Source organism: Gallus gallus, chromosome 7 (genome assembly GCF_016699485.2).
Source record: "Gallus gallus isolate bGalGal1 chromosome 7, bGalGal1.mat.broiler.GRCg7b, whole genome shotgun sequence".
In the NCBI taxonomy this organism is placed as follows: Eukaryota; Metazoa; Chordata; class Aves; order Galliformes; family Phasianidae; genus Gallus; species Gallus gallus.
In genome coordinates, this window is record NC_052538.1 from 274,583 (window position 1) to 296,580 (window position 21,998).

General features: G+C 46.9%; 3 protein-coding genes across 7 annotated transcripts in view; 1 reads left to right on the top strand and 2 right to left on the bottom strand.

Moving 5' to 3' along the window:
- MFSD6 (major facilitator superfamily domain containing 6) overlaps positions 1-1,377 on the bottom strand; it is a 73,418-nt gene extending 72,041 nt beyond the window's left edge. The window contains exons 1-2 of the mRNA XM_046943953.1: positions 1,242-1,377; positions 580-628 (exon numbers count right to left, since the gene is read on the bottom strand). The gene's annotated coding sequence lies outside the window, so the exon portion shown is untranslated. The remainder of the gene's footprint in view (positions 1-579; positions 629-1,241) is intronic.
- The window catches only part of HIBCH (3-hydroxyisobutyryl-CoA hydrolase), a 36,855-nt gene extending 33,357 nt beyond the window's left edge, over positions 1-3,498 (top strand). For 2 of the 4 annotated variants that reach the window (XM_046943543.1, XM_015289157.4), the window contains one exon: positions 1,603-2,156. In XM_046943543.1, the coding sequence (XP_046799499.1) occupies positions 1,603-1,718 (116 nt within the window). In that variant the 3' untranslated portion in view covers positions 1,719-2,156. Of the gene's footprint in view, positions 1-1,602 lie in introns of all 4 variants that reach the window. The other 2 variants (NM_001031243.2, NM_001396629.1) reach the window with 1 other exon arrangement.
- Positions 3,434-21,998, bottom strand: part of C2orf88 (chromosome 2 open reading frame 88) — a 64,864-nt gene continuing 46,299 nt past the window's right edge. Inside the window, exons 4-8 of one of the 2 annotated variants that reach the window (XM_040703221.2) lie at positions 21,794-21,967; positions 14,968-15,175; positions 10,160-10,233; positions 9,520-9,596; positions 3,434-5,968 (exon numbers count right to left, since the gene is read on the bottom strand). In XM_040703221.2, the coding sequence (XP_040559155.1) occupies positions 5,558-5,821 (264 nt within the window). In that variant the 5' untranslated portion in view covers positions 5,822-5,968; positions 9,520-9,596; positions 10,160-10,233; positions 14,968-15,175; positions 21,794-21,967 and the 3' untranslated portion in view covers positions 3,434-5,557. Of the gene's footprint in view, positions 5,969-9,519; positions 9,597-10,159; positions 10,234-14,967; positions 15,176-21,793; positions 21,968-21,998 lie in introns of those variants that run through there. The other variant, NM_001302144.1, reaches the window with a different exon arrangement.

Consider the following 21,998-nt stretch of genomic DNA (forward strand, 5'->3'; position numbering starts at 1 on the left):
CTTCCCATATAGCAGTAAATGTGGTCTTTGAACACTTTAGGTATCTGTGTTTCCCCTCAGTTTACAGACTAGTACATAAATTAAGGAATGCACAGCTCTAGGTGACTGCCAAGGACCTGGAGCACTTTCTTCATCAGAAGGGCAGGTACCTTTGGAGTCAATACCTGAACACATCCAGGTGACTACAGCCTCAGCAGCCTGGGGGACCAAAATCTCTGAAGTTACCCTCCTATTTGTGCAGCGTCAGTGTAATTGTGAAGGCCTTTACACAGCACTGACTTTGCAGAGATGGTATTACTGCATGCTGCAGCAGGATGCTGCTTCTGCCCTGCAGTGCTGGCAGCTGCCAGCCTCACCCCCATAGGAGGGAGCAGGCAGACAGATTTCAGAGCTGCTCATAGAATCTCAGGTGCTTAGAACTATCAGGGTTCTGACTGTGCTGAGCGCACATAAGCAGAAGAACACAGTCGCGCAAACTCATTCCTACCTTTGTTTTTTTTTTTCCTTGGGGACCACAGGAACAAGTCCATAACCATAGCAGTCTGTTACTTCTATCTTAATGAGCTTCCCTCTACCTACCTCAGAAGTCCCCAGAATTCCTGTTCCATTCTTGTGCAGAGATCTCAAGCTGGAGAAGAGCAAAATACAGAGAAGTTATTGCACTGGAGGAGAGTGTTCACAACACTATTAGATAATCAGTACTTGAATGTAAGAAAGATGAAACATTTCATAGGAGGCACCATTAGGATCATTCAGTGTGACCACCTGTCAGGCTGGCTGCTGACCCAAACAGATCATTCTGCCTGAGCGCACAGTGCCACGTGCCACTGAGAACGACCAGCAGTGACGGTGTTCCAGAGCTCAAGCTGTAGCAGTGTGCACACCGACTTTCCCCCGCTTCCTCTCTAATGTACAGCAACTCCAATCAGCGTTGGCTTTTGTAGGGGATAGATGAGATAATTTCTGCCAGTCTGTGGTTGTGAATTGAAGAAAACAATGAGATAAGTGCTATTCCAGTGCAATAAGCTAAATTGATTTGGGGTGGTTTTGACTTGGACCAATCAATGGCTTCATATCATCACATGTGAAAAGGGAAGAAGTGTGAAAAAGTGTAAAAAAGCTTGTAGAATCATAACTTTTCAGTAAGTAAATTAGTTATAGAATAAAAGCAGGCTGCTTTGAAAGAATTACCCACATAACTTCTACTATGGCTATGTAATGAATTTCTACTCAGTGCTTACTTGCATCCCAGGAGCCCTCAGTCCTGTACTTGAGAAGAATGGGGTCAGTGCTCTGATTCACAGCTCCTCCTTTCTTTGGTAGCTACAAGAGGAAAAGTTGTGATGTTGGTTTGTCCTCAGCCTCAGCAACTACTGCAACTTGTCCTTTGAATGAGACTTATTTCCTGGACGTTCTCTGAGCGGTGCTCAGTAGAGGGAGTTTCTTTTGCAGCCCACAGTCTTACTGCCGTGCCTTCTGTAGCTGTGACACAAGGAATGCACTGACTTTTCTCTCTGGTATATCTCCGTAGATCTGGGTGCAGCCAGAAGTCATCTCAGTTAGAGAATGTGCTCACTGCTGTGTTTTTCTCCCCACTCGCAGTGCTGATTGACAAGGACCAGTCGCCCCGCTGGAAGCCTGCTGCTCTGGAAGAAGTCAGCGATGAATTCGTGGACAATTGTTTTAAGCCTCTGGGAAACAACGATCTCAAGTTGTAAAGATCGCATCTATTGGCATCTTACACATCTGCTTCATTTTATGATATAAAAACTAATAACTGCACGATGAAGTTTGACAAGGCTCTCAGCCAGCCTGACTTCTAACTCTATTTTTGCATTCAGTACCATTCTCTTTTGTTATGCAGCTGTAAAGACAACATGATTACATCTGTAGTTAATAAGGGGAAAAATGACTTCAAGGCAAATAGTTATTCTATCTGCTGTTAGACCATGATTCATATTCAGCTTTAGACCTCAGACATTGGGGGGAACCTTGCGGGGAGACAGCGCGGCTCAGGCACGAGCTATGGAGCAGGAGGTGAGGAGCGTTCGTGGCTCGGATGCTGGGCTGTTGGAGTGGGATTGGGCCTCTGATTCTTCTCTGTGCAATGAAATGAAGGTATACTTAAAGCATTAAAGCAGAGCTACAAAGCTAAATGGCAGACATGCTGATTTCACGGTGTTAAGTAGTCTTTTAAATCAAAGGTCAGACTGACATATGATTATTAGTCTGAGAGCAAGGAATTGTTTTATTGATCTAACATTTGGTCTGTGCACAGCCTCACCACGTGATGCAGACATTGTTTCAAATGTCATAATAGTGCCAGAGCCTCAAGTACATTTCTCTTTGCTTGTAAAATCTATTTTGTAAGAATGCCATTGATTGAATTGCATAATGAGCTTCTCATGATTTCAAGTGCTACTGGAGCTTTTCATGCTCTCCCAGTAGCAAATAAGTCACTGTCTCCAGCCTGCTCTGCCTGCAAGGAGCATGTTGGCTGCTGGTGGCAGTGAGTGCCCAGTGACGCCAGTGGCAGCGGCCCTGATGCTCACGTGGCTGCAGTGCGGCTGCACCAGGCCAGCTACCTTCACTTCTCCTTGTGCTCAGCAGCATCCTGAGCTGGAGCCATCCCCAGGTGCTCGGTGGGAAACTTGGGGCAGGTAGGAGGAATGCAGCAGGATGCACTGATACAGAACAGCAGCAGACAGAACGGCTGCTGCTGCACAGACCCTGAGCTACTTTAACGCAACAAATCCTCGCAAGCGTAGCTGTGGGGATCAACATTTAAACATGCAAACTGATTTCGGTTGCTAACAATATTTAAAGTTATACAATAGAACCAGAGGCCTCTGATACCACTACCATATTGTAGAAGGGGGCAATATTTATTCTTCTATTGTGTCTGCAAAGCACAGCTACAGATCTTTGTTCAGTGTGAAGGCTGCACACTTCTATACACTCAAGCAAATTGCACATCAGCATCTCTGACTTGTTTCCACAGTTAGAGACAGGTTACAAATGCACGATTTTGGAAGAGGAACCACTGGCATTAAAGAAAGAACACTTCTGCTCAGTACCATCAGTTTGCAGCACTGGGCCGTAAGAAATACAGACCTTCCTAGATGTTCCAGATTCTTAAACAACAACTGTTCTTTACTTACTTAAAAAGAAACGGTCCATTCCATTGCTCCCATACAAACGCCACCACTGTCAGCTGCTGGATCCACTGAATAACACAGCGACCCCCGGGGTGCAGGGGACATCCCTTCTGTGCCTGAGAGGGACCTGCAGTATTTGAGCTGCTGCTGAACCTGGGAGCAGCGATGTGCACATCTGTGTGCTTCCAAACAGGATATGAAAGGGAATCATCCGGAGCTCACTGTAACGAGACCCTCTCCAACGCATGCCTCGTTCCAAATAAAAGTCATAAGCAGATGGTCATTCTAATTTTATTTGGTCCACAAGAAAATATTTTGCACAAAAAATATTGTAAAAATAGATTGTAGTGTGTTTTATTTGAGAATATGGGTGTGCTGTACTGCAGAAAGGGCAGCAGTACAAAGTTGTGCTGCAGTTGGTGTGCTCCAAACCATGCCTAGGATGTCTCAGTCACACCGTACCCACTCAGAGCCTGTTGTGATCCACACAGAAAACACAAAGCACACCAACACTGAACTCCCACCCAGAAGGACATGTGTATTTCAGAACAAACCACTCCCCTGCCAGAGTGCCTTTATTACACTAAATCAAAGAACGGGTGTCAACTTTGCACTACAAGTGGCTTTTTAAAACTGTGGAACAGTTTCATCTAAAGGTAAGCAGACAGATGGAATTCCATTTAGGTAAAGAAGCCTTTGTTATTACCCATTTAGCATTAGGCCTGTTAGCACAGCAGAACTCCAGGAGGGCCCTTCCAGTCACTGCCACCTATGGCACATGGACAGCCTTGTGGCCGGGCCAGCCTGGCCAGTGCCAGTTGTGTGCTGAGCTACCAAAGAGTATTTGTGACCCTTCCCTCTGCACACACTTCCCAACAGCTGAATTTCAAGTGATTAAGTTTGAGTCAGAAAGTTTGCAGGACAGCCGTGCTCCCTCTCAATGCATGTGTGAGAGTGAGCTGAAAATAACACTGGGAATGCTCCTCTTTCTGCTGCTTACCGCTGCTTCAGAGCCACGCTTGTGTCAGTCACCAGAACTGCGTGTACCTTTTAAATATAGTAACAGGGCTGGCCAGCATGGAAAGCAGTTTCTTTCTGCAAAATGAAAATATGGAATGGAAAGCACTTGGATGCAGGAACAAAACGACATGGCTGACACATCGGCCTTAACAGAAGAAGGAGCAAATGGGTGCTAAAAAACCAAAAGCTTCCTAGGAGGCATTCACTTTGCCTAAGATGGCAGCAGAGCAGTAGGAGACCAGTTTCTGCCTCCTCCTCCCATTCCCAGAGAGCAGAGCAGCAGGTCAGGCCCCAGGCCCGGAGAGGAGTGGTGCTGTGAGCTGCGCAGCACTGCTGATGAACACAGCAGCCCATTAGCCTGCGGCCCAAGGCTCGCTCACAGCCCCGTGCTCCGCTCAGGCCTGAGGCTCCCACAGCTCAGCTGTGCCGCAGTGCACGCAGCTCTACCCTGGGGATGTGCTCAGCCCGCGGGAGCAGAAGGAAGGTGAAGGCCAACAGTTCACAGGCTGCGATGCTGGACTGAAAGCTCAGCACAGTGCAGCCACAGTGCCATGAAATCAATACAGCCCCCGACCAAGTAATACAAAAATAAACAAAAGCAAAGCAAACAGCTTTGGCCTGAACACAATTAGATGTAATTAAACTCTTACTGCAAGATTTTAGAGAATAGCCTCCATGCGTTTGCAGAAGCCAGGGCATCTGTTAACTTAATTACAATGCACCACTTCTCAATATCGCAATGTTTCTCATCAGTTCTGTTAAGAGTGGCAGTTGAACAGGACCATAACCCATATGGTTCCCCGAATACCATTTGGTTTCATAAAATGCTTCTCGCCACCTTTGTCACTCTGTGGTTTGTAGGCCTGCTCAGGTCAGAGAACCAGGGTGAAGGTTACAGCAGCAGTTGCCTTTGCTCCACAGAGGTCCCACTTTCACTTCTGCAGAACACAGACAGGCTTTGCCAGGCATACCATCCTCGTCACCTACAAACAGGCTGTATATTTTTTATGCAGTACATAAATACAATCCACACTTTGTTCTGCAGCATCTCTGGGGCCCCTGCAGCAGTGCTCCTACAGTTGCAAGGCAGTTGCATTCTTCCCATTTTCTTAACACTGATTTCTGATCACTCAGCACATACAAAGACAGACAACACTCATCATACAGCCGATAATGAACAACACTTGATTAATAGGTACTACTGTGTTCCACAGGGTTTCCTAGCAATATGGATTAAAAGGCAGTGTTTTCCAGCCTCTCCTTGCAAACACATTCAGAGCAGCACTTCACTTGGTCACAGCTGACTTAACTTGCACCAGCACCAAACATGAGCTGCTGGCAGACAGACCCTCACTGAAGCCAGTCCGTGCCAGCCAGGCTCAGGGTACGTCGCTCTCGATGAAGGGGATGTCGCTGTATTTGCTCTCTGTCACTGCCCACTGCTTCACTGCCTGATCGAGGATCTCATGGGAGAGGCGGTGTGCGTAGTCCAGCACTATGGCGCTCGACGGGCCTTTCTCATCCGCCATCCCTGCTATTAGGGACGATTTCTCCCCAGTGCACCCTTCGTCACCTTCCCTGCTCCCTTCCACACGGATAGCGTTTGATCCCGCGAAGGCATCTTTGGATTTGATGCATCCCATGGTACATTTGAAAATGCAGCTGCAAAATTCAGTTCAGCAGCATGTTTCCATCTCCTGGAAGCAGCTCCCTCCTTTGCTGCACAGCTCTGCTGCTTCTCGCCAGGGGTTGCACTGCCTCCACCAGTGCTTCTTCACTTCTGGAGCAATCTGTCAAAACAGGATTTCAAAGAAATGCATTAAATAGTTCACCGTTCTCAGGGAGCTCAAAGGGGAGCTAAATTAGCTGCAGAAGCTGTAAAATGAACTCCAATAAATCTGCACGTGGTGAATGTAAAATGCGCCTGATCAGTAACAACCATCTACTACAGCTATCAGGCAGAGTCCGACTCAAATTCAGGCTTCCCTGGAATGCAGTTCCCAATATGTGACATGAGCTATAAGCCATCTATTACACTCCGTATGCAATATAACCATACAGGTCTTGGGAATAACATCTGTTTCTTCCAAACAGACAAGACAATGCTGCTTTCCTCAATCTGCACACAAATATCATTTAACCAAGCCCCACACAGACAACAGCACCAGGTAACCACCACCTGACAGGACTCGGGTTACATGAATGCCAGACCTGCTCACCTTGCCAGAACAAGTGCTGTAAGCAGCACACACCGACACGACCTCCAGGTCTGCTTCACAAGAACGTGCCAGCAGAAAACTCTACCTTTTTCCCCACACCTGAGCAGGTCCTTTAGTCAAACTGACTGAGAATCTGAACTGGTGAGCCCCACATTCCACTACACGCAGCCTTTTTTACTGACCTACAGAGCAGTTTCTCAGGCTCTTTGCTCTACAGGGGCACAGCAGAACTGTACGATCCGCCTGACGTTGCTTGGCATGAGCTTACCACTCCCCAGAGTTAGTAGACTGCCAGCCAAAATAAAGACTGCACTGCACAGAAACCAACTGTTCCCTACTGCTTCACCCAATGACGTTGTATTGAGGTCAGCCAAAGTTAAACATTTTTCTGTAAATAGCCTTTCAAAACATAATTATGGCAAAGATATTAAGCTTTGTTTCCTTTATATACTGAGGGAAATAGGAGCTCCAATCCAGTAACCTGATGCCAGGCAAACACTGAGAGAGGAAATCCCATTTGCAGGCAGGTGATCACAGAATGGCTTAGGTTGGAAGGAGTCTCAAAGATCATCTAGTTCCAACCCTCTGCCACGGACAGGGCTGCCAACCATCAGATCACACTGCTCACCCAGGGCCCCATCCAACCTGGCCTTGAGTACCTCCAGAGATGGGGCACCCGCAGCTTCTCTGGGATGCCCCATTCCTGGAGGTGTTTGAGGCCCACAGGTAGGACAGCACTGCCCCAGCCCAGCAGCTGGCATCTGTGAGTCAGGCTCATGGTGACAAGCTTCTGCAGGAGAGGACATTAATGAGAAGCTCCTACCTCTACAAGACAGCTTCTGGAAACAGCAGTGAAACTGGCAGCCCCAAGCGCTGCAGAGTGGTGGTTGGGGCTTCCTGGAGCAAAGTCAGGCCTGTGGGACTTCTGAAGCCACAGAACATTTTCATACTTTTTGCTTGGTATCAGAACATCTCAGCATTTTACAAAAACATCTGTAAATCACTTAAATCAATGCAGTGTTCATTTTGTCCATAATGACACGATGCAGCACGTACCAGTGTGTTTTAAGGCTAAGCAATATAGCCACCAGGCCGGTGACACAGACCCTGCCGTAAGGACTGGTAGTTTGACCCGACACAGAAGATGGTTAAACTACTGATGAGGTTTATATTATAAGAACCTGTTATTACTTGAGTAAAAGAAAGGGTTTTTTTTTTTCCCCACAAGAAACTGAATGAATATCCCCATGGAGGTTTATGAAAACCCATGAGGTTCATACCCATGTCTTCCAGCTACGTGCATTGATGCCACTTATAATGCCAACAGAACATGCTTACAGACCAGAGGCCAAGGAGATGTCTGAAAGCCACTCAGACCCTGAATAATTCAGAACTTCTAAATAGTTTTTTCTCATACATTCCTAACTGCAATATTTATCATTAATAAAACATTAATAAAATAATTTCCACTTGTTGTTCTCAAACACTGCATGGCTCAGAGTGTCTCATACGGTAAGGAATCACTGAACAGCACTGCTGATCTCTGAGAGCTGCAGTCTTTATCCAGACCAAGGAATACACAGGCTTCTCCCATAGTGCACAGATAAACCGCCTAATCCCTCCTCATTATACTCTGCTGGTGACAGTCAGAAGTTTCAGATTAGATCTCATGACCCCCCTTAGACTCAGTCAGAACTATAAATACTGTAAACTTAAACCTCAGCTCCCCCTAAGCATAGATTGAGCACTGTCCAAATGCTCTATACCATAGGTGATCAATCAGCGTATTTTCATCACTTTCATCTCTCACATTTTATCTAATGACTATCTGAGTTTGGCTTATTTGTCTACAGTTATAGCCCAATCCTTTTCTATGTAATCCTTTTTTTGGTGCTCCTTAGAGAATGTCTGTTAAATACAAACCAGTTCTTGTACTTGATCACTGTGTTTAGATGTGTCAGCCCTACAGCCGGAGATTCCCTTTCCTCTTTTTAAGCGACTCCGGCAAATAAGTTAGGGCCAAGCAGAAGGATGGAGGAAATGTGAGAAGGACAAGCATCTCCTAAAGCAGATATGGAGGGATTCTGTAGGCCAGCGTCTTCCTCTCGAGGACTTCCTGCCTTCTTACTGCTGCCGTTTCATTTGGGCTAACTCAGATGTGGGTGTGACTGCCTGACACGGAGGAAGGAGCAGGCTAGAAAACAGCTGGACAGCAAGACATGCAAGACAATGGAATTGTTTCCTATTGATTATTAATTCGGCTTAAAAGCAAAGTTATTGACCCTGGTTTCAATCATAGACTGTTGCTTGTTTCATTATTCATCGAGTGCAGTACTTCCTAAGTCAGCGCGGTAGGTTTTATTGTTTGCCTGCTCTACTCTAGTTAATAATTGTTGGCACATAAATGCTTGTAAATGAAGCTGTCCCTCCATCTTCTGACTGATTTCCCATTTTTCTGACAGCCACTGCTTGCACATGGAGGATAAAGCACTGTTTAAATCCTCTCTGCCTCATTTCCAGCATAGTTCTGATAGGAACTTTAACGCATCTGGCTGCCTCACAAAGCAGACATCTTTGGTAGAGGTGAGTTCCCATTGCTGCCAGCAAAACGCTGCACTCAGTAACCACACAAGGCAAAGCCAGCTGACCGGAGTCTGTTTCAGCACCCAAGCTCTTGCCTGTGGCCGGCTGTGTCTCAGAAAGCACTGCAGGGATGGTTCCAGGCTCAGGCCAAAACCTCTGTGGGTGTAGCTGCCCACCTGAGCAGCTCTTGTGCTCAGCTCGAGGCAGAAGTTAGTGTGCTGCAACCTGGTCTGTTGCACTGCAATCCAGGAGTTAAAGCAGCACAGCTGCTTTTTTTCAGTGCATATGTCAGACAAACTAAACCAACGAGTTGCTGGTTGTGCTTAACTGCAGTGAAGCTACGGTCAATAAGCTCTGAAATACCCCATTTAACTTCAATACTATAAATGCTGTGTGTTGTCTTAAAAAGGTCCTTAAAACACAGCCCTGGCATTGTGAGTTCAGGTGTTGTTTCCCCTGTTAGTTCCTGCACACTCGTGCAACGCAGTAATACAAAGAGGGAAAGCCCAGCAGGAGCCGTGCCATGCAGCTGTACTCACCTTGCATGTAAGGGCCACGCTGCCTCTCTGCCAGCCTTCCTCAGTGCTTCCTGCCAAACAGAGCTCATTTCTGACCACTGAAGGAAAGAAAACAATGTTAGAAAGATGCCTGCCATTTTCTATCGTACCACACAAACAAGGGGAAAGCATTAATAGCACAATCACAGTTTTATTTTGATAAAATTGTACCAGCATTACAAATTTTCATCAGAAATAATCACAAAAGGATAAGCACAAGCTATCCACCACTAAAAGTTGCATTCCCCCCCTTCGTACAATGAAGAGAGGCATAAAAGAAAGTTCTCATGGCTTGCAGCAGCTCCAGCTGTCACAGGCAAATAAGTCCCAGCTCCCATATACATGGCTTCCCTTGGTTGGACCTCTGAAATATCTCCCTGAAGAGCAGTGCTACACTGCAAGCAATTGCCCTCTCCAGTGCTGTCTTATCAGTCAGCTGATTAAAAACAAGTCCTACTTTTGGAAACAGCCCTGCGTAGCTGCACCCGGTTGAGCACAGTGGGTGATTTCTGCTGCCAGAGAACCGGGCTCCTCACCTCCCAGCGTTCCCACATGACGCCCTGTAACAGGGAGGCTCTTAGGTCCAGCACCCACGAGGAAGGAAGCTCTGCGTGCTACTTACCAGGGATGTGCCTGCTCTGAACAAACCATCCCCTTTGTCCCCAGCGCGGCACGGACTGCTTCACAACCGGGACTCTGCGAAGAGAATTCAGATGTGAAACACTACACTGACAGAGTCAGAGTTCTGCAGTGTCACAAAGTTAGATGAATCCCTCGGCGCTGGCCCTGCACAACTCTGCCTGCCTGTTCACCCACAGCATTTGACTTTCTCAAAGGCAGAAGGATGACGCTGCACTTCAGACATCAGACTGAATGGCAGGCTGTGAGAATTCATGCCTGGTTCCTAACCCCAGGGCCTGCGCGGGTGGGCGGCTCCTGTCCCCAAGGACAGGTAGGGCAGGGTGTGGGATGGGCACTGTGCCAGGCAGCCAATGCCCTGCCTGGTGCTGAGCTCGGAGCTCTCTTCTCTCTCCCCCTCTCTGGGTACGTGCAGGGATCCAGGCCTCTATTGCCAGGCACAGAGAGACAGTGGTCAAGAAACCACAATGCAACTGTAGTACCCCAACGTAACAAAGCCCAGCGGGCATCTCTTGCTTTCTTGGGCTGCTCAGACATCACAGCAGCACAGTTTTCTGTGCTGATGGGGAAAAAAGGCAAGTCTAATGCGTTGCAGAGTAGGGATAGAAATGCTGGTAACGCCCAAGTTCTCCCTGTGATCAAATGTAAAAATTAGCAATGGAATCTCCAGAACTACCCAAAAGCACACACTGCAGAGACATCCAACAACTGCTTATGCATACCAGCTGGATGCACAGCTTTGCTTAGCAGAACTTCTCAACCTTGCAAAAAAATGGCATGCGATTTTTTCTGTCCTTCTAAAGAGACCGAAACATTAAATATGAAGAGAACCAAATCCCTTTCTATTTCCAGCTGAGTGTCTTTTCCCAGACTCAGGTGGAAGCACAGCTGGAGCACACTGCTCAGACCACAGGTGAGCTGAGCCGTGCTCACCCAGGAGGCAAAGCAGCAGCACCTGGGCAGCCAGACCTCCATGCCACATCTCATTGCAGCAAATCCAGGCCCTGCACGAGATCCAGCCATGAGACAGAGCACCCCCAGCCTGCCTCCCCTCTGTCCAGCAAGGCAGGACCTTGTGCTCTGGGACACACGATGCCGTGCTCACATATATTCTGCCCTTCTCCCTTGTGTGCTTGCTGCTGGCAGGAGATAAGCACTGTAGATCGGGAAGGGCTGGATGCTGGAGACAAGCCGCTGCTGCACAGGATTAGCGTGTCAGTGAAAGTTTCCTCTTTATCTCCCTTATGGTACACGCTGGAATTTCAAAGCCTTCCCCCCCCTGCTGTGGCTGGAACTGATTAACTCCAGCAGGCGTCTAAACCGGGCTGCAGCTGAATGGGGCAACAGCACAGGCCTGGGGAGCGCTTTCCTTCCTATCTCCCTTTGGAGAGCCAGGCGTGACCACCAGCTTAATTTAAACGGCTTTTCAGTAAGAGGATGGCTGACGGAGCAAACAGAGGCAAAGGAAGAAATCTTTTGGTTAAAATACCAGTAATTCAGAAAGCAACAGTCAGGCAGCAGGTGCAGCTCTCAGCTGCCAAAAGGTGAGGTTTCATCTAAGAAAAGCCTCGTTGGAGGCACGGAATGCTGTGTGCACGGCAGCTCCGGCTGAAAGGCTCCCTTGCCTTAATGCAGCAGCAGGTTGGGTTCAGCTGGGAGACAGCCTGAAGGAAGAGGTGAGGAAGATGCTGAAAGCTTCTTACAGGCTCACTTAACGTCACTGCTTGTCTAAGCAACTACAGCAGAAAAGGCACGAAGAACCTGAAGCTGCTGAGCTTCTCAGGAGCTCCGTCGGCAGGAAGCCTGGCCAAAGCTGCGGGAACCCAACTGCCGGAGTCACATTGGAACGCCTCCTTCAGGGGAGGGAGTGGCCGATAGCTGTGGAGATCTGGAACTCCTCGAGAACCCAGACCCCAATCCCAAACGGTGCTCAGACTGGCGAATGGAGACACAGCGTAGTAAAAGGATGTCACGTTTTCAGCACGGGTGTAGAGCTGTTTCCTCGAGCGGCGTGCAAAGGAAAGCGTGTTCGAGCCCCCTCTCAGCAAAGCCCAGAGCACCGCCAGCGTCGGCGAAACCCCACACATATCAGCTGCCGCTCCAGAGCCGGTGGTGACCCCAGGAGGGCACGCGTGGGGCGCCCGCCGAGAGCCCTGCGGGAAAGGCAAGGCCCGGGGAACCCGAGGTGGGGGCCGCCGTCAGGAACCTGCGGCAACGCCGGGCTGCTGGGGGGAGATGAGCGCTACCGATGAGCCGCTTTCCCGATCCCACGCAGCGCGGCACGAGGCGACGCAGCCCCAGCAGCGAGGAGCCGAGCAGGGCGGGGCGCGGCCGCGTCCCCCGCCGCCGTGGCACCCCCCGCTGCCCTCCGCACCTGGCGGCAGCCCTGGGCAGGGCCGGCGCGGGGAAGAGCCGCCGGCGAGGCGGGGGGTCGCAGCGCTGCGCTCGGAGCGGCCGCGGAACGCCGCTTCGCTAACGGAGCGACACCAATCTCTACAGTTTCCGCTTTTTACTACTATATTTAGAAACCCAATTCCGACTCCCACCTCCCGAACCGCGAGGAAGCACGAGCTGCGGCTCAGCGCCCCGCGATTCCCAGCGCGGCTTACCGGGCACCGCCGCACCCCGCCGATCGGGGCAGCCCTCCCGGGCCGGTGCGGGCGAACCTCGCGGCTCCGGCAGCCCTCGCCCCGCCGCCGCCCGTCCCGGCTCCCTCCGCAGGGGGCGGCGCTGCCCCCCCCCCGGCCCCGCTCTCAGCGCCCCGCGGCGCTCCGGGACCCGCCCGCCCCGCGCACACCCCACGGGCGCACGGAGCGCCCCGCGGCCACCTGCCGGCGGGCGGCGGGCAGGGAGGCGGCAGCGCGGCCCCGCCCCTCGGTGGGAGCGGACACCTCCCTGCCTCCGGCTCTGCCCGGCCCGGGATGAGCGCGGCGGCCCTGCGCGGGGTGGCGGTCGGGCCCCGTAGAGATGCCCGGGCTGGGGGAGAGCCGGGCCTGACCGCACGCAGCCCCCACAGCTCAGCCCGTCTGGGGCTGCGGGCTCTACCGCTTCGCGCTCGCTCTGTTTCTTCCTATGTTTTTAGCGCGAGTACGTAACGCTGCATTAAATAGGGCTGTATTAAGACAGCGCTGAAGGACCTGGGGAGCCAGCAGCCCCCTCCAACCGGCCCGCAACCACACGGTGCCCCCACCAACTCCATCTGTGCACGCAGCCGTGCACTGACCCTACGGGTCGGAAACAGGTGCGTGGTCTGAACGCAGGGATTCTGAAGAGCCAACACAGACAGCTCCCAGAAACCCCCAGCGGCCAAAGCCCCGACCCGGCACAGCCTGTCTGCCCTGCACTGAGCTGCAGGAGGGGCTTTCATAACCGGAACCAAAACGGATACTACAAGCAGCTACACGTTTCTGTACAGCACAGGTTTTAGTCAACTGAAGGTGACAGCTCATAGAAGCCACTTTCAACACGTGCTAGCTGCTTGTCTGCACACTGAGATCGGATCTAGGAAATCTGCCTAGGTCAATCTTAGCAATGTTTCAAACAAAAGTTAATTCACAACTTGGGGATTTTGAGAAAGCCCACAGTATTTTCAATCAATTCTGCCATACCACATCTCACTGAAATACTGCCGAAAACCCCACATTTAGAAGACAAGTTGGTGTTGTAGGGAGGAACAGGGATGACAAAGTTAACCAAAACCATTAAGTGAGAAGGAGCATATGGATGCTTTTGCCCTCTTTTCTGCAGTGAGAGTGCATCCCTCACTTCTGCCTTTCAGTCAGAAACCAAGGCCTGCCTGAAACAAACCATCTCACCTCCATCATTTCTGTATGACTTCTGTCTTCTGCCATTCCTCGGTAGCTTTTAATCAACAACCACTGATAAGATAAATGCTAAGAACTGAAAATCACAGCTATCTGGCTTAAGTTCTACCTTTGGTAGTGCTTTTGTCACAGCTAGCAGATGCTGAGGTAAAAGCTGGCCTAAGGGAAAAGACTTTAAGACAGAAGGATGGCACCAAGCAGCCTTTTACACACAGGACATTAGATCTACCAGAGGAAGGCAGAGATCCATTGCCATTGACATTACTAGTCACACCAGAAATAGGAGCTTGGCAGGTTAGGATGCTTTTGTAATGTTAAATATCATTCAATAAGCACTGTGTGCTCCAGACACGCAACTAAAGGAAAAATACTGAAAATTCAAGGCTATTTTTATGTGTTGCGTCTCATACCAAGTAGTTTCATTGTTTTGGACTCTTTGAGGCTATAACATCATGAAAACCTAATGCTCTCCTGATGCTCCCATAGCTGCCATGGGGAACACAGTTCTGGCTGCCTGGGGCTCTCTGGATTGCCCCTGCTCTCCAAAGGCAGCTTAGGGGCTCATGCCCTTAAGGAAAGGCAGAGCAAAGGCTTCTGAGGGATCCAGAAGCAGCTAAAACATTCCTTTAATTAATTCTGAGAATTAATTCTCATTTCAAATGGCAATGTTTTCTGAAAGAGGGGAACTTCCTTCAGTGGAAAGATGTTGAGCACTTCAATTAATGGAGGCTTGTTGGTGACAGTCCCTGACCAGAGAAGTGGACTGTCACAAACCCCGGGCTCATCTTGGTGCCATGGCAATGCAGAGGCACCTTCTCTCTTATTTTTAAGAGCATTTTCTAAACACTAACTCTGTCAGCGGTGTACGTAGAAGCAAAGCGCTCAAGCGTCACATTCATCACGAAGGAAAACCAAAAGCACAGTGACAAACACACCCCAGGAGCTGAGGGGAAAAGGGCAGCAGTACCTTTTGCCTTTGTGTCTGTATGAAGCAGGAGGTGACGTCTGCAGCAGCTCTGAGCCTGACCATCAAGTCGTCATGAGAGGTGGTGGGGATGCTCGGCGTCAGCCTTCCATTGCCCTGCAGCTCAGTGTGGCCGGAGGCAGCCTGTGCAGCCCTGTACTGTCAGACACGTATCCTGCAAGCGCATGCCATCCTCACCCTGCAGCCACTGCTAGAAAACATACAACAGGGAAACAGAAAATACCAATTATTCTATTTTTTGCTAATAAAGCAGTGTACCAGCCAGAGACATAGTCCTGATTTATATGCAAGACTTTTTTCTTCTTGTTTGCTCCAGTTCTGAGCCCAATAACACAATGCAGGCCTGCAGCACAATGAGGAGATTAACTGAGCATGAGGCATTAGAATATTGCAAAGAGGATCAAAAGAGATTTGTGGCTGAAAAGCCACACACCAGAATTACAGTCAGCTGAGAAGCTGGGCAGACAGAAAGTGGGTAAATCGCTTCAATTTAGACATCTTCTAAAATGAATCCCAACGTTGGTGTATGCGCTGCAGTGTCACATCAGTCCTCCCTGTGACACAGCACCAGCTTCCTTCAACATGGAAAACTGTAGTTTTGTGACAAGCAAATATTACCCAGCAAAAAAGCAAAGTCACAGTAAATATGGCCGCAGATGTGCCAAGACCTGAGAGCCCAGAGACAGCAACAGACAAAGCAGCAGCCATGCATCATTTGCCACACAGTGGTAAACAATACAGAGAAATAACAGCAATGGAAGTACCCAATCTTCCCATAGCATTCCCTTCTCCAAAGCAAAAACCACTACCAGGGTTTCCAGTACAAAAGATTTTGGAATAGAGTTCAAAATAGGAAATTGCTTCTCAATTGAGATAAAAGCGTACTTCACCACTACAGCCAAAGCTGTGGATCAGCGGAGCAGTGACATGCTAAGACCCTGCTCTTCCCAATCCTCCAGCAGCTCTGGGTGCTCATATATTTAAAACAGAGAAGTAATGTGTTTCAGAGGATTATCATACTGACATCTGTACTCAGCCTTCGAATTTTCACACTAAGAGAAACCACCGTTACAAACAACAAAGAAAAAGTGCAAGTGCAGAAAACAAAGAGCAAGTACAGAAGGAGAACAGGTTTTGTACTGTATGGGACCCAGCTGGGATGGAGGAAACTGCAGTCACATGCAGGGTGCTGCATTTTGGATTCATAGCTACAGCAGTGTCAGCAACTCACCAGCAGGCAGGAGGCTGGGATTGGACAGCCAAAGGGCCCCAGTTGTATGGTGCCGTCCAACCCAAACAGTGCACCAATGAAGCAGGCATGCAAATGGCCTCCATTAGAGCACATGGCAAATGGATCTGCAAATGGGAAATGTACCAAAGATGCCTTAAAGAGAAGCTGGGGAAGACGTTTGCTCATTAGGGCACAGACTGAGGACTGAAGGAGGAGAGCGCAATGGAAACATCCCTCAGGGAGGTGTATGGGTGGCTGGATCAGAGCTACTGCTGCAGAAGATGGTTTCATTCTCTTAGATTGCCTTGTTGGCTGAGATCAAGTCCTGTGTACATTCTCTCATACACGAAGAGTACCTTTTGCAGTGCAAATGTCAAATAGATTCCTTTATAAAGCCACAAAATGTCTTCTACTGACACCAAAGTGGAAAGATAAGTTTGGAATTCATTTTCAGAAGAGTCTAATTTACTAAGAACTGACATCATGATTACTTTACATAATAAATGTGTTGTTATCTGCAGATATTATCCAATATCTAAACCATCTAGCTCATCCTACCTGAGGCTATGGTCGCATATTTGGTATCCTTTCCACTCTATCAAGAGGTTTTCAGTTGCATAATCTTGAAATCAGAATTCTTGCACAGAGAGAAGTTTATGAGAGCAGACATTGAGCAGCAAGAAAAATATAATGTTGGGGGCACGAAGTGAAATACACAACCGCACACATTAAACAAGACACTTTTTGGGGGGCATATATAGAAATATTACCTATAATCACACAGCAAAGATGACAATAAGAAAATTTAGTGTGTGGTATATGTAAGCCCCTAACTGTGCAGTTTGGTCTCAGGAGGAAAAAATAACCTTTAATACAGTACAAGTGATTGCTCTTTGGGGAAAAAAGGTGTCGAGGAAATCATGAGCATGAAAGAGCAATTCAGCTGGAATAAAGGGTAGTTATGGACAGCTTATGTCACGGTTACTCTCTACTGAGAGGTTCAACAGAGCACGAGTACTTGGCTCAGGAGCCCATTTTTAGGGCTCCTTTAACGAGCCAGTGCTTGAGCTTGTCTGTCAGGAAGTGTCAGACATCCTGTATCACTATGGGATGGAGTCCCAAGCCTGAACAAGGAAACACATACACATATATACAGTTCTGTACACAAATAATATACAAAATACAAATAATAACTAATGCCTTTATAAATCTAAGCGTTGTCTCTCATCTAGTTTCAGCACATTTATACATGGTGAAGTTCTCTGATTTGTTGATGTACTTCACACAGGAGAGATTATACAGTCTCCAGGATACAAACAGATCACAAAAAATCCAGCAATGCCATCCAAACCCAGGTGGTCTGCCAACGACCCCACAATTTTATGTTGGGAATTAACTGCTATTAACTGGAATAACTTTTAGTTCTTCTTTTAGCTCTCTTTCCCTCCCCCCCCAAGTCAGAAGTCAACTCTTTGATGTCTGAATTTGTCTCTGTCCATCCCACACAGTTCCAAGCTCAAGATCCTACTGATGGCATCTTACTCGCTGGAAAAAGTTAGTCAAAGTCCTGACTGCCATCAGAGGCCAAGCCGCTGGGTGCAATTTCCACTGCTCAACTTATGTCACTTTGCACCAAAACAAGCCTGCATTTAGTGAACGAAAGGAGTCATTCCAGTAGCTCAGCAAAGAGCCCAAACACACACAGTGACAAATTCTTTTCAGCAAGCGTCAACAGTACAGACAGACACACACATTATTTCAAGGCTCAGTTCTCCTGAATCAGAGGGAACAAAATGGAATGAATTGCTCCAGCCAAACAAGAGTATTTACTCTTTATAGCTATCTCATCTATGAACAACATCACATAATATCAGCAATTAAATACCAGCTTTATTTCCCCAACCTCTGCCACACGTCACTGCCTATGGAGCTACTTACTGGCTTGCAAAGGTCTCATCCCCACAGAATCTTCGCACAACACTGATTTTGTTCTCAGAACTGTCCTCCAAGGGGAAAACTACGTTTTCTTGTTAATGATTGAGCGAGGTGGGACAATAACGGGGAGCAGGTGGGGAAATCTGCAGAACACATAGGCTTCAGTCTGTGCATACAGAGTGCTGAACTGGCTCTGAACAAGCAGGGGTACCACTGCTTTTATCAAAAAAATAAAGACTATTTAATGATTTTAAACTCCTTTTATGTGGATTTGTTCACGTCTCACACAGTCTGCAGAACAGAACCAGAAAATCATGCTTTCATTTTTTTTCATAATTGCTCCTAATGGTAAGATTTCATATAATGAAGCAATGAGTTCACACCTGCACAAGAAAATTCCCACTGGCACATTAGAGTCAAGACCCAAGTTTTAAGATTCCTAAACCAAACAACCTTCCTTCATTGCCCAATGTGAACACCTCTGAGCTTTGTTTGTCAGGTTTTTCTATGCTGAAAGATTGATCCTCGGCAGCTTCAACACGTTTACGTTTGCAAACAACTCGTTACTCGTTTTGCTATTGGCACTATTTTAATTAAGTGTTTGGTAAGTTTCTTTCTGAACTATTTGGGCAGAATTAAAAATATGCTGGATAGAAAGCTGCTATAAATACAAATACTATTTGTATTTATAGATGGATTGTTAAATTTATTTCTCAGATTCTGTACAAGCTCATTATTCAAGCAATCTATTCCAAATACATCAACAGCAACAATAACTTAATGCCCTGTACTAGTGAACATAATGTATTATTGCATGGATACCACATCATGCTGTTATGATATTTGATTTTCAGGTGATTACACAGTTAAGTGGAGAATATTCCTCAACTTTTTTTTTTTATTATTACAATGAGGAAAGAATGAGAAACATCTTCTGTTTGCAAAGATGCTCATTTGGAAATGACCTTCAAATGTCAGCCCTCCCAGGAGAGGGAGCGAAAATCTCCCTTCTGATTTTTGGAAGAAGGTCCTGCTTGATGCAAGGAGAGCAAAGGGCACCAGGATTTGAAGACAAGAGCTGATGTCTGTTCAGATTTGACCCACAGCCTTTGAAAGTCTATAAAGCCCTTCAAATCAATGGATTTCATTATTTCAATACTTTCAGATATTCTACCTTTGTAATATTTTGCCTTTCGTGGTATCTTAAGGCTCTGAATGTCTGCTTGTTGGAAAGCAGAATTGCACAAGAGTTGATCTGTTCAATCAGCACTGTAACTGCTTTTGAATTTTTCATCATGCTTCAAGTTTAGTATAATTACCCAATCTTTGAAAGAAGAAAGGTGCTTTAAGGTTCTCTGCATTTAATTCATGCCTGTGATGCAGACAGAGTCAAGACTTCTGCCAAAAGAGGTTTGCATCCCTTTGGATATTGCTACAGCTTCTTTATTCTCCCTAGCAGAAAAATAGTAATCAGATTTTAATGTCTTTTACCCTTGTCTATGGATTTCATGATGGTAGAAACATCCACAAGGGCACGCCAGTGAACTTTCTAATGCAAGTCAGAACAACAGTATCCATAACTTGCATTCCCACAACATGGACCCCAAGGACTCAGTGCTACAATATACTCTAGAAGACCCTTTAAAGATCCTCAACCACTTTTTAGAGTTACCCCTGAGTGCTAGTCAAATGAACAAAGCCTGTTTGAGCTTTCTTCCCCCCACTTTTTCCTTGTATACACTTCCACCGCTCTTGTGCATATAGCAGATGGAAAATAAATGAATTCTGACTTAGTTCCTGAGGTCCTTGCTACACAGCTGGCAATATTATAGGTGATATTAAGTATAAACACCTCCATGTAGCAGTAAACATATGAGTTTTTCCTGATCTTACCTTGTAAGGAAAGGTTGATTTAAGACCTAATACAGAAAAATGAAGTCTATGTGATACAGTGTCATATCTGAGAAATGTGGGGTTCTTATACACTGTTAAATTACACCTAAGCAATGTCACCAATAGAAGTGCTTACTGTTATAATTATCACCCCAGTAAGCTCTCAGTATTTAAAGCAGTGCAGTATTTAAAACTACTACATATACGTATTTTTAACTTGATATTCCAGTACACTTTGTAGGTAAATATAATCTGTGCGAACTTCTTTTTATATGCGAGACACTTTCATCTCATGAAAAAAGCCAGAATCAGCCACCAAACAGAACAGCTTGGTTTTCTCATTAGGATCTGAAGCTCTCACAGTGTTTCTCCCTGGTTAAACTGGAAATGAATCCGGAGTGATAGCTTCCTTCTGCCTCCCAGCCGGGCAGACTTGTAGAGCAAATAATTCAGCTGAGATTGTTGAATAGTGTCAGTCAGAGCAAGCAATCATTTGCAAAGCTTAGAGGTTCTTATGTTTCTTATATTTATTCTTTTTAAACACACGTATGAAGGAGAACAGGAATCAAATAGCTCAATTAAAATCTTCTATTTGATGTGTAGGTATTTTGTTTTGAGGTTTTCAAACATCGATAAGCAGAATGGGTAAATAGAAGGCAACTCTTGTTTGTCTACACCTGTGTAATCATTGCCTCCCCTGAAATATTGCAGACCATTACACAGAACTGACGGTGATTCCATCTCAGAACAACAAAACCTCACATGACCGGAGGAGCGGCTCTGGAAACTGAGGAGGATGGAAGCAAAAAAGATACAGAGCTGGATCAGTCTGCCTAAAGCTGAAGAAGTGGAGGTACTTGTTGTAGAAAAGAAATAACATAATAAACTAGGTAATGTTCTGCTTTGGACAGAGAAGGTATTTTCTATCTCTCATAGTAAAGGTACAGTAAATCCTATAATGGAAAGGAAGAAGTCCATAGTGATAACGAGGTGTCCTTATGTGATGCCTAACTGGACCACAGAAGTTGCTGCCTTCAGAAAGGATACAGAACACCCAGATTTACAGTAATATGCAATATAAGGTTTGGGAGGGATATCTGCTCTCATGATGTCACACGGAAGCCAAGCCTTAGCAGAGGCTGCAGTGGAGGTGTACGGAGCAGCAGACAATTTTGCACGCTTACAGAGTTTGAGGATTTTGCTCCGTGTTAGATACAGAGGCGTTATCTCTGATTCACAGCCTCACCAGACCATCCTGCAAGCTTACCAGGCTTGTTTGTATTAGTATGAAAAAAAGTCTAACAGTCTAAATTCTTCAGTCTTGTCTGATCTCCTCATAGGGATGCAAAACCTGCTCTGAAGGCTTATGACTACTCTGGCACTCCTGAGAATTACGCTGAGCTCCATCATCTTTCTTATCAATTACCACTTATTAAGAAGATCCATGTATAATTTTGGTTCTTCATTACAATACATGCTCTTCCTGACACCACGGATAGAATGGAAAAACAAGTTTTGAAAAGCAAAACAAGCAAAAAAAAACACCAACCCAAAGGGACCTTATTTTACAGCAGATACTGCTGCTGCATTCTGTGATCTGCAACTGATATTTCAACTTCGCTATCTAAGTAAGTTTGCCATGAGAGACAAACGAACTGAAGTAGATACAATAATAATGATTGATTTTATTCTCCATGCCCCAAAAACTGACCTGAAGCCTTTTGTGATGAATCAAAAGCGTGCACTTACCACGATAAAAGCACTGCCAGCTCTGAGCAGCTCCTCCTGTCAGCACAAATCAGACATCAGATTGCGACTTCTCGGTAATCCAACACCGGCTGAAGTCATGCAGCGTTAGTCCATTTGTGCAGGCTTCTTCCAGCTCCTTGCCTTTTCTGCTGCCTTTGTTACTCTTCTGTAATGCTGTGGAAGAAAGAACGTGATAAATGTTACC